The following is a 15,014-nucleotide window of genomic DNA, read 5'->3' on the forward strand; positions in this document are numbered from 1 at the left end:
CTTTTTTTTTGCTGATAAACTAAATAAACGAGTGTCTAATCGTGCTGCAGACACGTGTCGTCAATAATTTGGCACTTCAGTGCATCTTAGTTCAAATTTAAATATTCTGCCTAAAACTGGCAGTGTTGTGCCGTCGTCAGGTAAAAACTCTGCACTGTATTTTAATTTAAATCTGCCACCGCCATTGGCTAAGAAGTATGCTATGATGCAAACTGGTACATTATGATGTCACAATGCTGTCGTGAGCCTGTGTGTGTGTGTGTGTGTGTATTTGTTAGCAGCTCCGCCCTCTCGGTCTGCCAGGCAACAGCATGTGTTGCATTTTTCAAACATGACGTGGGAGTGGAGTTAGACTCTGGTAGGGGTTGACTTGCTCTTTAAATTGAGACACGTTTATCATCTACTATATATTTTCTCCAGATTCATCGGAGTAAACATTCAATCAGCTCCTTCAAGGAGTCTTCACAACTTCTCTGAAGAGCAAGTCACCCCCAAATCAACATTTTTCTTCTGATAAACTACATAAATGTGTGTCTAATCGTGCTGCAGACACGTGTAGTCAATAGTTTTGCACTTAAATGCATTTTAGTTAAAATTGTAATTTTCTGCCTAAAACTGTCAGTGTTGTGCCGTCGTCAGATAAAAACTCTGCACTGCATTTGAATTTATATCTGCCATCGCTATTGGCTAAGAGGTACCCTAGAACGTTAGCTGGTACCATGTCACAATGTTGTGAGCGTGTGTGTGTGTATTTGTTAGTGGCTCCGCCCCCTCGGCCTGCTAGGCAACAGCATTTGTTGCATTTTTCAAACAGGAAGTGGGAGTGGAGTAAGAATCTGGTATGGGGTGACTTGCTCTTAAAGCTTTTGTGCGTTTCTACGTTCAGAGAAGATGAAATATCATCATGCTGGAATATTTTGCTGGGAAAAATCTGGGTTCTGACATTCCTCTGGATACTTTGGCACAAGGCAAACACCTAAACACGACACTCGCTTACTCAGAAACAGGAAGAGCCCAAAGGCGTGGACTGAGTCACCAAACTGACCAAGTATTGTTCAGACTGGTTCCACAAGTTCCTCATCCTGAAAACCATAAACTCAAAGATCCCGTTTCCAACATCCAGGCGGCGATGGCTTCGGTTTAAAGCTAAAACTCTTCCAGTCAGGAGCAGATCGCCTCACCTGTTTAAACTTATTCATAAGTAAATCCAGTGTTTAAATCATCAAACGTGATGTCAGCTTAAAGCAAATGACCGCCAGAATGTCACAGATAGTGAAATTCTAAGTTCAACATGGATCACACGCTGCACACACATTATTTTCACAACACAAACGCTTCCTCTCACCTTTTTCATTCTTCTCACTGTGTTATGATAAAATAATCCCTTTATAAAGATAAAACACAAAACTATTTTTAGTTTATGCAGCTGAGTACGTTAAAGTTTAAATGTGTGTCGGCTTTCAGGAGGGGAGGGGAGACGGGACTCTGTTGGGGTCTTGACTCCCGACTGAAGGCTCAGGCTCAACCTCGAAGCTAACGTTAACGAAGGATGCGCCGGAAGACTCGGGCTGCTCCTTCACCGCAGCTGCTGAATTTTCCTGCTCGCCTCGTCGCTGGATTGCAAATGCACGATCAGCCTCTTCAGCGAGACGGTTCTCCTCCTCTTCCTCCTCCTCCTGCAGGTAGATACCAGCGTTTTTAGCATTTTACAGTTTTGCTAGCAAGTGTATTTCCTTAGCTGTAAAATATGCATCTGCCAGGGTGATACCTCTTTCTTAATGCGGTAGTACTCATCAATAGCATACTGGTACTTAGGAGTGGTGACGCCAAACAGAGAGGCCAGTCTCTCTCCCATGTAGTCACACACTGCAGGACACACACATACACACACACTTAAAACAAAGTGTGATGTGATATGATCCATTTCCACAAGGATCAGGTATGTAACAAAAATCCTTGAGGGGCGGTAACTACCTGAGACAGTGGAGGTGGCCATTCTCCACATGTAGAACCAGAAGTAAGGACCCCAGGTCAGTTTGGACTGGAGACACACAGGATTTTGTTTACTTTCTGTTGTTTGAACTGTGCTCTACACATTATTTTCAGCGTTTCACCTTTGCTTTATTTGGTCTACTCGTAAAAAGTGGCATCATCTCATTTTTGCAAACTTTAACTTAAAAGCTGCTTATTTGCAACTCCGAAAGTTGTGTTCCACAACAACGATGGTTCATTCCTTAAAGAGCAAATCACCCCATACCAAATTCTTACTCAACTCCCACTTCCTGTTTGAAAAATGCAACAAATGCTGTTGCCTAGCAGACCGAGAGGGCGGAGCCACTAACACACACACACACACACAGGCTCACAACAACATTGTGACATCATATGGTACCAGCTAACATTCTAGGGTACCTCTTAGCCAATAGCGATGGCAGATTTAAATTCAAATGCAGTGCAGAATTTTTACCTGACAACGGCACAACACTGACAGTTTTAGGCAGAAAATAAAATTTTTAACTAAAATGCACTAAAGTGCCAAACTATTGACTACACGTGTCTGCAGCACGATTACACACACTTATATAGTTTATCAGAAAAAAATTGTTGATTTTGGGGGTGACTTGCTCTTTAAATTATGAAGACTTTAAGGCCTGAAAGTTTAACTTAACTGAGTTCAAACAAGTTTAAAAATGAAAAGATCCAGAGAGATGAAAATAATTAAAGGGGTTGGGGCTCGTTGGGGGTAAAAAATACGGAAATAGTGGATGAATCTAGCCAGGCAAGCCAGACTAAATAAATATATTATTTACAAACTTTGCAAAGCAAAAATTTGGTCTAGTTCACCAGGCTAGGATGAATCATGACTTTTGCACAGAACCGTATAACTGTAAAATTGAATAAGCAGACTTCTAGTGTTCACACGACCTCTGTTTGATCTCGGCATACCGGATCGACTGTAATGACATCTTTCTTCACACGTGCCTCCTCTTCCTCCTCTTCATCGGTGCTAAATTCCTCCATGGTGTCTCCGTTGGCAAAGTGAATGGTCCTGCGGGGAAGCTTCACCCTCGGATGACTGGACTCAATCTCCACGGTCTCAAAGCGGCTCGGCCCACCGTTACTCTGGTTTAGCACAAACAGATGATCAAACCCAACGCTGCTGAAGACTTACTGTTTGGTGTGACCGAAACAGGAGAGAATTGAGTTAAATTTACAACAAGAGAAAACAAATCTCCAGTTGTTTCTTTTAGCTACGAGGAGTTTAACTTTAGCTCCAAAGCTAAGGAAGTAAATGTAAACAAACTGGAAAAGTCCTTATTTTATGGTTAAAATTTAGGAAGAAAGCAAACATTGGTTAAGTATTCACCAACCTTTTCGATTTCCATTGTTGATCCCAATGAACCGTTGTCATTAGTCGCATACAACGAAAACTCTGCCACCTGAGTTATTCGCTTTCTGTTGTAACCATTTGTACCTTTTCCGGTTTGTAATTTTCACAATAATGATTTTGAAGTTACTGATTCCACGAACACGAACAATTTATGAGTGAAGTAATTGACCAAACTTGGTTTTATATTCCAGAAGGCATAAACGTGGTTTGTATAAGTCCTACGAGCTTGTATAAATCACACAAGCCTAGACATATGATTTATTTCAAAAGTACACGCCGGAAGTTTCTGTCGTGCACGTAAACGTGACGGTTGTTCTTGCCGGAGGGAACCTCTGTGGTGTTTTGGTCCAGTCCAGCCGACCCCAGTCACGAAAATGACCGCGAGGAAGTCTGGATCACGACTGGAGACCGAGATAGAGCGGTGTCGCTCCGAGAGTCAGTGGGACAAGATACCGGAGCTGGTTCGGCAGCTGTCGGCGAAGCTGATATCAAATGGTAGGGAGCTGGTTTTTTGATGCGGTTTGGGAGGCCCTTTCCCCGGCCTGGGTCTTCCGGACTTCCTGACAACTGCATTGAAAGATGATAGTTTCAGCTCCGTGTTTCACTTAAAATCAACCCGCGTCGCATCTTTTGGGTGACTTATCTTCACATTTGTTGACGTGACCTGGTCTGTGTCACCTCTTTCATATCTCATACACTGATTTACTTGTGTGACAACCATTAACATTTTACAATTATATTAAGATTTCATCCAGTAAGCTCATCTGCAGTCAAATAAAACAAATAACTTGTATTCAATTCAATGAACTAATTCTTCAATCACAAATTTAATTGATTTTTGGATGCTAGTAGATGCAGCACACATATACTCACATTTTATGGGTTAATTGACATTTAATGAGTTTTAATCAGAGCCGATTTTTCCAGATCTGTACGTTTTTTATTCACTTGCTTTAAAATCGGTTCTAGCACGCGAATTATTTAGCCGAAAACAAAATTTTAGGCTTTGCACTAAATAGCTACAAGCTAACAGATGAAATGAATGGTGCAGCCTGTGTCTTAAATTTTGTTTATTTAATCACGAAATAAAATGAAGTTGTTTTAAACGCTGATTGTTAATCCAGTAGCAAGAAAAACAGATTTCAAATGGGATTATTGCTAAATGTAATCTTTATTGATTCGTCATGTGAGCTAAAGTAAAGCTGCTGAGAGAATGATTTTTGACTTAATTGCCAAATAAATAAGCGCTGTCTGTGGCTGGAGACTGGATAGAAGTAGCAAAGTAAAATAAAATTAGTTTTTAGGAATTGTATTTTGAAATAATCCGTTTTCTACAGATTCAATTTTAACCAAACATGTTTCTTCTGGATCTGCAGAAATAATCTCCAAAATCCATTTATGTGTGTGTGTGTTTCACATCTGTCCATCTATTTGTAAGAAATGGCACTTTTTAAATGTAAATTAGTTTTTTCAACTGTAAAAATTGTGAAATTCAACCTTTGGAAGCTTTGAGTTGAGCCAGCAGTGGGATTATGGATCAAGCTTTAAACACACTCTTGCATAGTTGGATAATTTGTCCCTATTTCTGTTTGGTATGTTTGTTAGAAAAGAAGTGTTTCGCTGTTAATAGATTCACACGCTGAATTTCTGATTTTCCAACAGGCACTATTAGCAATTTCTCTTAAAATTAGTGATGCACCGATATGAAATTTTTGGGCCGATACCGATATCAGATATTAATATCACTGTTATGGCCGATAACTGATATTTGCCGATGGTATTTGCTGGTGCTTCCACAAGCAATTAACCAATAACATGAGGCAAAGCCTCCTCTCAAGTGCGCAAAAAGAAATGACACATATGGCTCCTACACCGATATACTGACATTAATGCTTCTAAAATCATCAGATTTTGTATAGAATGAAAACTATTAAAGCAGAATTTACGGTATTATGTACACACATTACACACATTTACGCTTCTGAGATGATTGCAATCACTGTCACATGACTAAACGAATACACACACACACACACACACACACACATACAAACACACACTCTAAAACTGATAAACAGATGGAAACAAGGTGGAAAAAATATCGGTTGTTAATATCGGCCCAGTTTTATTTATCGGACCGATACCGATGACTGACTAACATCTGCCGATACCAATATTGATGCTGATATATTTTGCTGCCCTACTTAAAATAAATGTGCGTTTGTGTGTAGACGACTTAGGTGAACTTCTGCTGGGGGAATGCAAACTCCAGATGTACTTGAAGGAGAATCCCATCAAACAGGGCTCCAGTCCCAGAGGTCCTCAGCCCAAACTGGTGGAGATCAGGAAGCATCTCACTGCTGCTCTGGACAGAGGAAACCTCAAGGTAAACCTGGATAACTTACTGACTCTTTATCTCAGTGGTTCTTGTAAAAATCCAAAGCTTCAAATTCAACTTTTCTTCAGGCTGATCATCTTCAGGAAGCCAGTCTGTTGATGGCCAAACTCTGTTATGTGGAGGGAGAATACAAAGATGCTTTAGGTAAACCTCCCTCTGTTTTTATTTTATTTCAGTTTGTTTTTAATTTATTATTTTATGTATAACATTTTTTTCAGTCCTAACCTGTTCTTCTGCCCTCATCTTGTCCCCTTTTATCATTTTTAAGACAATGCCTGCCTAAATATTTCATTCTGACATAAAAATGCTATCTCGTGTCATGTCAAACTGTAATTTTATCAGTTTCAGTGGTAGCAACAGATGGTCAGTTGCATCTGGCTGCAGAGATTTGTGCAGCTTAGTGTCTGTTTTATGCTTAAAGAGCAAGTCACCCCCTACCAGAGTATTACTCCACTCCCACTTCCTGTTTGACAAATGCTGTTGCCTAGCAGACCAAGAGGGCGGAGCCGCTAACAAATACACACACACACACACACACACACACACACACACACACACACACACACACACACAGGCTCACAACAACATTGTGACATCATATGGTACCAGCTAACGTTCTAGGGTAACTCTTAGCCAATAGCGATGGCAGATTTAAAATTTAAATTTTAAATTCAAATGCAGTGCAGAGTTTTTACCTGACAACGGTGCAACACTGACAGTTAGTTTTAGGCAGAAAATCTATAATTTAACAAAAATTTGTCGACGTCAGATCCGGTAGTCGACGCACCACGCCCACTTGTTGCATCCCCAGGAGTTTGTAAATAGAGGAGGAATCTGCCTGTTTTTCCTCTAGTTCGCCCTCTTCTCCGCCTTCACTAACATCTCCACCAAATACCGAAGACACTAACAATGTCCGTCCGCTACTAGATTCCTTTCTTGTTTTGCCCGCCTTCGTCTCCCGGCAACAGACAACAACTTCCGGGTTCAAATGTACTGTGTAACGGAACGGAATGACTCTTATTTTCCCTTCTTTGCTCAGGACTAGTCTGCATGATAGATAGTCTCAAGGTCTCATGCATTCCTTCTAACCTGCTTATTTTCAGCTCAACAGAAGAACGAAGAAAGAACTCTTTTCTTTTAATTAATCAAAGAACTCTATTTTAATAAAGCTAATCCATCAAAGTCAATAAATAAGATGTGACCAACCTGTGAAATCAAAATATTAATTACTTTATTATGATCCTATAGAATATAAAGGTACTGTGACTTTAAGTGTTCCAACAAGACTCATTTCACGTAGTGTTAAAAGGACATAACACATTACGTTCACTGATCCAGTCAGAATCTTACAGATCTGACGGAGGCGTGCTTCTGACGGTGTTTGGTAATTTTCATTCGACAATAAACCACAACATCCGAAGTATGAAACTACGCCACGTCAGCTCTAACGCCAGTTCAAAGCATTCCAGAGAAAATGACGGAGTGGCCAATCCTGATCTAAAACTCTTTAACCGAAAGAACCAACGACAAGCTGAAAAATCCAGTCGCTATAGCAACCAGCGGCAACAGCTCCTTTCAGAACAAAAGCTCCACCTTCCGGACCCAGGCTTGGGTCCCACTAGACGCCAATAAACGTGTCGTGTGCCGGAAGTAACTCAAGACGGGTTTGATCGGAACCGCAGCTTTTCCTACCGGCTCGGTTCCAGAGAGGGTTCACTGGACCTCGATATTCCTGATCTACAGAGGACTTCCACCGAAGGCAAGGTAGATCGGCATGATGGTGTCTCGTGTTTCTGAACTTCCGAATCAAAGCTTAATGCAAAACAACATCTTCGGTTCCCGTCAGAACAACCGCTTCTTCGGATTTGCTGGTTCTGATTTTAACATCACACGTCATCCATTCACCGTCTCATCCATTTTTAGTTACACTATACATTTAGTTTTAAAGTCAGTCTAGTTTAATTTGTTAGTAATAAAATTATTAACTTTTAAACTTGACTCTCTCTCTTTTCTGTTGTCTGAGTGAATACGTAACAGTTATCTAATCCCTGCAATAAAAAGATCCAATCTTCTGGTTTAAATAACCCTCGATCCATAAGGTGGATTCCATATTTCCTATGGAATCCCACGCCTTGTGGCTCATTAATTAAATGTAATTCTACATCATTACAACTGCTTCGTCTCTATCGCAGATGTAGAAAATCACCGGGAGCGTTTCTCCCTTCATAAAGGAGCTTCTTTCAGACATTAGGAGAGCTGTTTTGGTGGTAGCAGTCTCTCCTCCGTGCTGGTCTGTTTGCTGCTGGGTGTTTTTGGTTTATTTAAACTTGGTAACTTGAACTTAACGTCGGTAAAGCTACTGTTAGCATTTTCGCTAACAGCTTCTTGCGTTTGGATAAGCTGTTAGGTTTTGGTTTAGAGTTCATCGTTTTTGTGGTGCAGGTCTCCCTTTTATTACATTTAGAGTGTTGTGGGTTTTCGGTTTAGTTTAAAATATCACCTTGAGTTTGATTTAACCACCCAGTTTAGAGTTTGGACCTTTGGAGATCCTTATTTTGGTCCAGAACCCAGTAATCTTTGCCCAGTGGGACATCCGTACTTATTTGTACTTTTGTTTTGATTCCCCACAGGCAGAATTAGTTTTATTATTCCCAACCTGTGGATGGAAAGATTTATGTTTTTTTGTTGTTGTAAATAAACCTGATCATCATTTTAACTTTTAAATCCCGTTATTGTCCCTTCCTTTATGCACATGAGCCAAACTCCCCAGGAAGGGTTGTAACACCACTTGCCTCACGCTCATAAGTGACCAAAACAAAGCAGCATGGAGACGCTTCGTCTCCAACCACCTCTCAGGCAGCAGTCTGCTCTCCCAAGTTCTACATGTCACCAGAACATAACCAACCAACACAATAAAAGCAGTGTTATACAAAATGGAAGGCCTGTAGTGTTTATTCTCTTACAGTAACAATTTATTAGGGATGTGAATCTTAGAGCAACTCACGATTTGATTTGATTTCGATTCTTGGGGTGCCGATTCGATTTAGAATCGATTCTCAATTTAAATCGATTCTTAATCGGTATTAACAAAGAGTGTCAGCTCCAGGATGAACTACTTTGTTGTACAAGTTAGTTAAAGCTATGGGACATTTTTATTTGACTGGTCATGCTCTAAAAATGCAAATTTACAAGGTAAAATAAAGTTATTCTAAAACTGTAAACAGAAACAATCTTTTGACCAACAGGCAACATTTATTTTTGCTTACCTTGTAAAATATAACAAATCTTTTGTTACCTAACAGCAGCTTTGAAAATAATATGGTCAAATACTTTTCAAGTATGTGTAGGGTCAAGTTACATGAGTAATCCTGAGTACTCATTTATCAACTTAGAAAATAAATATGAGAATCAAATTACTGAGTATGGAAAAAATGACATTCAAGTGCCCTCTTATCAGCAGATTCAAACATAAATCATCTCAATTTATGGGACCACAAAAGTAAACGGAGTACTGACTCTCCTAATAAAGATCAAAAAAGTGCATCTCAGACCTGTAACGTGCTAAATATTTGAGTCTTGGAATCGATTCTGAATCTTTGTGAATCGGGATTCTGAATCTTTATAAATAAGAATCCCGATTCAGACTTGAATCGATTTTTTTTTCAGCACCTCTACAATTTATCAATTTTTTTGAGGAATTTATTTGAGACTTTCTGGTTTTTATTAATTGTGCAATAGAAAAATAATCATTAGATTAATCGTTTTAAAAATAATCGTTAGCCCCAGCCCTATAAAATGCACTAAAGTGCAAAGCTATTGACTACACGTGTCTGCAGCACAATTAGACACGCATTTATATAGCTTATCAGAAAAAACAGTTGATTTGGGGGTGACTTGCTCTTTAAATGATTTATTAGTCAGAGGTAAATTGTGAAAGAGTCGAACATTCCTCTGTAATTGATCAGCGATCTAATACGATAGTTGATCATGTCCAAGTAGAACCTTTAAAAGACGTTCCAAAGGCCCGGTGAGCTCTATCTAACACACCTGCTCAATGGAAGCAGAAGCATGTCTCACCAGGCTGAATGTTCTTCCAGGTCACTACAGCAGAGTGAATCTGGATGAGCTGCAGCTGGTTGGAGCTCCTGTGTACCGGCTCTCCATGATCGCAGAGGCGTACGCCACCAAAGGTGCAAACAAACACTCGGATATAATTTATCTCGCAGGATCTTAAAATCTAGCCCGGCCTGTGATGTTACGTGTGAGGAAAATCATTTTTGCTTCTGCTGCTGTCTAGATTTCATCCCTGTAGTACCACTTTTCTCCACATAGTGGCGGCAGAGAGTCACACTCATCAGCTTCTATGTTTTTTTTTTCTGAACTGACCTTTAATTTGTCACAGATGTTAAAAATAATTAAATATGATGCATAAAGCCGTTTGATTGGTGGAATATCCCGGAGGTGAAACCAGCTGACTCATGTCTTCTGCTACCCCCAGGCTTGTGTCTAGAGAGGGTCCCAGCTGCCTCTCCAGCTCTGTCCAATAAGAACACGGGGTCTCCATCGTCCAAACGGAGCACGACAGACCGAGATCAGGAAATCATCACCTGCTACGAGAAGTCTGGAGACATTGCTTTGCTGTACCTGCAGGAAGCTGAGAAGGTTCGTGTTTGAGGGTGTGAAACGAGGAAACTTGGCGCACAAACGCTCACTGGAAATGTACCTGGAAGCGTTGTCCCGTGTTTGTGGGAGTGCGATGAATATTCTGCTAATGTGAGTCTGGCCGCGAGAGCCAGATCAAAAACAAATCTCTCCTCGTACTCGGAGAACACGGCCTAAGTGGAAGTAAATCTTATCGAGAGGAGTTTTCATGCCTAAAAACGTGTAAAGAATTAAGAAGTCGTTCAGTGTGAGTCACTCGCTGGTACGAGTATGACTGATTTGTTTATCTTCTTTCATGAAGCCCGAAAATCAAACTGTCCTTGTCTGCATCGGCGCGCCTTATCTGTCGGGTTCTGTTTTACAGAAAGAGCCACGTCGACGTTTCTCTCATTTCTGTTTGTTTCGTAGGCGTTATCAGCGGGGATTCAGAACCGGAGCCCAAAGCCCGGCCCAACATCTCAGGACCTGGAACTGGGCTACTTCCTGGAGACGGGCCTGCAGAGGGCCCACGTCATCCACTTCAAGAACGGGTAAGCCACGGGAGCAGGTGGAGGATGATGGCTAAAGAGGGTTTACTTCAGATCTTTCAAAAAAAAAAAAAAACTTGCTGCCTCTGAGGAAAGTTTGCGTCACGCTGCTTCGGTCCGCCACTTACCCGACAGAACTCACAAACGGGCTCTTTGTGGACACCTTCCACCCACTTTGCAGTTGTGGTGTTACAAAGCTGCTTACGGGCGGATGAAGTGTGAGCGCGGTTAAATGTCCTACGCATTTCAGCTCGGAGTGTTCCCCACAGTCGTGTGGATTTAAGTTCAGCCGGGTTAGCTGCGGCGCCGCAGCAGCTGCTAAAAACCTCCTGCTGGAAGGAAAGAAAGCAGGAAACCGGCCTTTTGTGTCTGAACAGAACATGCAGGCCAGAGTTTGTCAATGTATGGTGGCGTGTCAGGAAAGGCAAAAAGGGATTAAAGGTGAACCACGTTGTGCTCCTGAAGTCGGCTGCTGTTTGCTATTGGTGATGTTGAGGATTTGGGATGTTTTTACGGAGTAAACACTAAAAACGACTCGTTTCATCACATAAAAGGTGCCGCCTTTTTGTTTATCTCCGCAGCTAAACTGCCTTTGTTTCACAACAAGATGAAGTAATCAGTATGAGCTTCAGATGTTTGGAGGTATGCTTGGGACTCTTATTGTGAAGGATTACAGGAAGCTTCCCGAGTTGAACGCTACAGCAGGAGCCCAAACATTCATCCAGAATCCTCGGTTCCAGTAACGATGAAAACTGAACAAATGCAGAAAAGTTCAGGACAATAAATCATGAATGTTTGTTATTTTATCGATACCTCGACTTAATCAGCATTTTCCTATCTGCGTTTCCATAGCAACCTGACACAGGGTGTGGGCAGGTTTCGGGAGATTCTTCGGGCCGTTGAGACCAGAACCACCCAGAACCTTCGTATGGTGAGCATCGCATCGGATTGGTCGATGGAGGCGTTTCTTGGAGCTCTTGTTTCTTTACAAACTCTCTTGTGTGATGTTTGTTTTTTTTTTGTTTGTTGTTTTTGCCAGACCATCGCCCGGCAGCTGGCAGAGATCCTACTCAGAGGAATGTGTGAACAGAGCTACTGGTCTCCTCTGGAAGACCCGCCGACGGTGTCACCTCTGGATAATCTCACGCAGCAAGGGCGCACTTACAGCAAGAGCTACACGCTGAGCCGCCGCCCACGGGTGTACTCGGGAGAGAAGTAGGTGGCCGTCGGGACGTTCGTTGGTGCTCAACTGGGAATAAAAACGGCATTTCGGAGGAGTTGTCCCTCACTCCAACTCTTCTAACTCTCCCGCTGCGTTTCAGCTTGTTTTGCCCTCAGGAGAACACGGAGGAAGCCTTGCTGCTGCTGCTCATCAGCGAGTCCATGGTGAGAACCGATGCTCGGTGGAAGCGTCCGATCGGACCCGGTTCCGTCTCAACGTCTGTTTGCGTTTCAGGCGAATCGCGACGCCGTGCTGAGCCGGATTCCAGAACACAACAACGACCGGATCATCAGCCTGCAGTCCGCCTCTGTGGTGTACGACCTGCTGACGATAGCTCTGGGCAGGAGGGGGCAGTACGAGATGCTTTCCGAGGTGACCTGCAGGAGGTGGATCTACACATTCAGTCGTGCGGAGAGGGCTAAATCCTTGTTTTCCTTCAGTGTTTGGAGAGAGCCATGAAGTTCGCCTTCGAGGAGTTCCACCTGTGGTACCAGCTCGCCTTGTCGCTCATGGCGGCCGGAAAATCTGCTCGTGCCGTCAAGGTCCTGAAGGAGTGCGTTCGCCTGAAGCCCAACGACCCGACCATCCCGCTGCTGGCGGTTAAACTTTGCATCGGACCTCTGCACTGGGTCAGGACCAAATCTCCTCCTCCACCACCTTCCGAGAGTTCCGTTCTTTACGTTGATCTCTGCGCTTTCACGTTGCAGCTGGACGAAGGGGAGAACTTTGCTAAGATGGTGATTGACATGGGAGAGAAGGCCGCCGAGTTCAGAGCTAAAGGCTACCTAGCCGCCGGTCTGGTTTACAGCCTGAAAGCCACCGACGGTGAGTCCACAGCGGTTATTTTACATCACATTCCTGCAGAAACATAGCGTACAAAAGGAAGTTGCACTCGGCTTCATCTCTGCTAAATTAATCAACCTTTATCCACAAACTTCTCTCTTAGGTTCCTAAAGTGACGTTTCTGTCCACAAAGCTACGTCGTGGACAGAAAAGATCTCGTAACTGTTGGTTAGCATGTTTTCTGTCACTGAGCCAGGTGTCTTTTCTTGTCTGCGTGTTTTAGCGTCCTTACGGAGCATGCAGGAAGAGTACCAGAGGAAAGCGTTGGGAGCCTTTCAGAGGTTCGCACTATTTATTATATTTGAGCTTATTAGTCGTGTTTTTTAAGTAGATTGTGTTATTGGGAACTTTAGGAAACGGTTATCTTGATGCGCAAACCTGATCAAAGCGTTTTACTTCTTTTAAAGTTTGTGAAATTTACCACATTTCAACAAAAGAACCTTTTTCTTGTCTGCAGAGCTCAGAGTTTGTCTCCCACCGACCACCTTGCAGCTTTCTATTTGGCTCTGCAGCTTGCCGTTTCCCGACAGGTGACAAACAATGAGATGCCGATCCCGAACGATGAGAAATTCCCCCTTTTTTATCTGAACTGATGTGTCTTCTCCCAGCTCTAGTGAAGCCTGTAGCTTTTGTTTTTGTGTGTAGATCCCAGAGGCGTTGGGTTACGTCCGTCAGGCGCTGCAGCTCCAGGGAGACGACGTCCACTCGCTCCACCTGCTGGCTCTGCTCCTCTCTGCACAGAAACACTACCACGATGCCCTCAACATCATAGAGATGGCTCTGTCCGAGTACCCAGAGAACTTCAAGTGTGTCTCACACACGCACGCACGCACACACACACACACACACACACACACACACACACACACACACAGCAGTTTCTGTCTTTGAGTCAAGAGGCAGATGTTGAGTTTATAGATTGTGTGTGTGTGTGTGTGTGTGTGTGTGTGTGTGTGTGTGTGTGTGTGTGTGTGTGTGTGTGTGTGTGTGTGTGTGTGTGTGTGTTGTGCAGTCTGTTGTACACCAAGGTGAAATTGGAGGCGATGTGTCGAGCCCCAGAGGACGCTTTGCTCACCTGTAAACACATGCTGCAGATCTGGAAGAGCTTTTACAACCTTACAAACCCAAGGTACACACACACACACACACACACACACACACACACACACACACACACACACACACACACACACACACAGTAGTCTCCTCTTCCTCATAATGAGGCCAGCGGCAGGATTAAACGTCTGACTCAAACTCTCAGTCTGCTCAGTGAGTCAGACGGGTTCTGTGTGTTTATTTATTGTGTTGTTGTTGTTTTTGTTGTAGTGATTCTGGGCGTGGCAGCAGCCTGCTGGACCGAGCCATCGCAGACAGACGACAGCTCACCGCCATGACTCTGCCCGACTTCAGTGATCCTGACACTGGTAGGAAATCGGAACGTTTCCCACAAAGCCAGAAATCATTCCCATCAGGCTCTTCTCTCCACACCAGTCTGCTCCTTTTCCTTTATTCATCCTCTGATTGATTGATTTAACTTCTTTCTGTTTTATTTCCTGTTTTTAGTCTCAGGCTCCTCCTCCTCCTCCTCCCTGTCTGGTTTTGAACCAGTCTCCCCCACCTCCCCATCCACCACCCTCTCCTCCCCACTGTCCTCCCCCTCATCCCCTGCCTTTGTTTTCCAGCCTCCCCCTCTTTCCCCTTCAGGCAAAAACCCTTATTTCCTTCCTCCCCGTCCTCCCCGTCCCTGTCCCGGTCCTCCTCATCCTCCCCCACCCACCAAGACCAGGACTCGGCCCTTTTGCAGCCACGTGGTTCTGCGTCAGCTCTCTGACTGTGATCTGCCTCCTCCCCTCTCTGTAGCATGGCGTGGAGCGTGAGCTGACAGCAAACAGTTTGGGGTGGATTTGCATGTTTGGTGCTGCTCCTCTAATCATTCATTCATTCATTTATGACCTGTTGCATCGTTTTGGA

The 15,014-nt window shown here is 43.2% G+C and overlaps 2 protein-coding genes across 3 annotated transcripts in view; one reads left to right on the plus strand and one right to left on the minus strand.

Annotated features, from left to right (window-relative positions):
- Window positions 1–1,389: 1,389 nt before the first annotated feature.
- Window positions 1,390–3,508, minus strand: fam177a1 (family with sequence similarity 177 member A1). Its single transcript, XM_015975655.3, has 5 exons — window positions 3,372–3,508; window positions 2,947–3,123; window positions 1,975–2,041; window positions 1,769–1,866; window positions 1,390–1,676 (listed from the first exon to the last, which is right to left on the minus strand). The coding sequence occupies exons 1-5, from the start codon at window positions 3,384–3,386 to the stop codon at window positions 1,461–1,463; spliced, it is 573 nt and encodes a 190-aa protein (XP_015831141.1). The 5' UTR covers window positions 3,387–3,508; the 3' UTR covers window positions 1,390–1,460.
- A 185-nt stretch (window positions 3,509–3,693) lies between these two features.
- ttc7b (tetratricopeptide repeat domain 7B) overlaps window positions 3,694–15,014 on the plus strand; it is a 20,347-nt gene continuing 9,026 nt past the window's right edge. The window contains exons 1-18 of one of the 2 annotated variants that reach the window (XM_070547092.1): window positions 3,694–3,886; window positions 5,623–5,777; window positions 5,858–5,933; window positions 9,887–9,979; window positions 10,288–10,451; window positions 10,860–10,981; window positions 11,831–11,909; window positions 12,018–12,193; window positions 12,301–12,364; window positions 12,435–12,572; window positions 12,641–12,829; window positions 12,908–13,025; window positions 13,267–13,324; window positions 13,501–13,573; window positions 13,689–13,849; window positions 14,056–14,172; window positions 14,370–14,467; window positions 14,607–14,876. In XM_070547092.1, the coding sequence (XP_070403193.1) occupies window positions 3,766–3,886; window positions 5,623–5,777; window positions 5,858–5,933; window positions 9,887–9,979; window positions 10,288–10,451; window positions 10,860–10,981; window positions 11,831–11,909; window positions 12,018–12,193; window positions 12,301–12,364; window positions 12,435–12,572; window positions 12,641–12,829; window positions 12,908–13,025; window positions 13,267–13,324; window positions 13,501–13,573; window positions 13,689–13,849; window positions 14,056–14,172; window positions 14,370–14,467; window positions 14,607–14,876 (2,272 nt within the window). In that variant the 5' untranslated portion in view covers window positions 3,694–3,765. The remainder of the gene's footprint in view (window positions 3,887–5,622; window positions 5,778–5,857; window positions 5,934–9,886; window positions 9,980–10,287; window positions 10,452–10,859; window positions 10,982–11,830; window positions 11,910–12,017; window positions 12,194–12,300; window positions 12,365–12,434; window positions 12,573–12,640; window positions 12,830–12,907; window positions 13,026–13,266; window positions 13,325–13,500; window positions 13,574–13,688; window positions 13,850–14,055; window positions 14,173–14,369; window positions 14,468–14,606; window positions 14,877–15,014) is intronic. The other variant, XM_070547091.1, reaches the window with a different exon arrangement.

This window comes from Nothobranchius furzeri, chromosome 18 (genome assembly GCF_043380555.1).
Source record: "Nothobranchius furzeri strain GRZ-AD chromosome 18, NfurGRZ-RIMD1, whole genome shotgun sequence".
In the NCBI taxonomy this organism is placed as follows: Eukaryota; Metazoa; Chordata; class Actinopteri; order Cyprinodontiformes; family Nothobranchiidae; genus Nothobranchius; species Nothobranchius furzeri.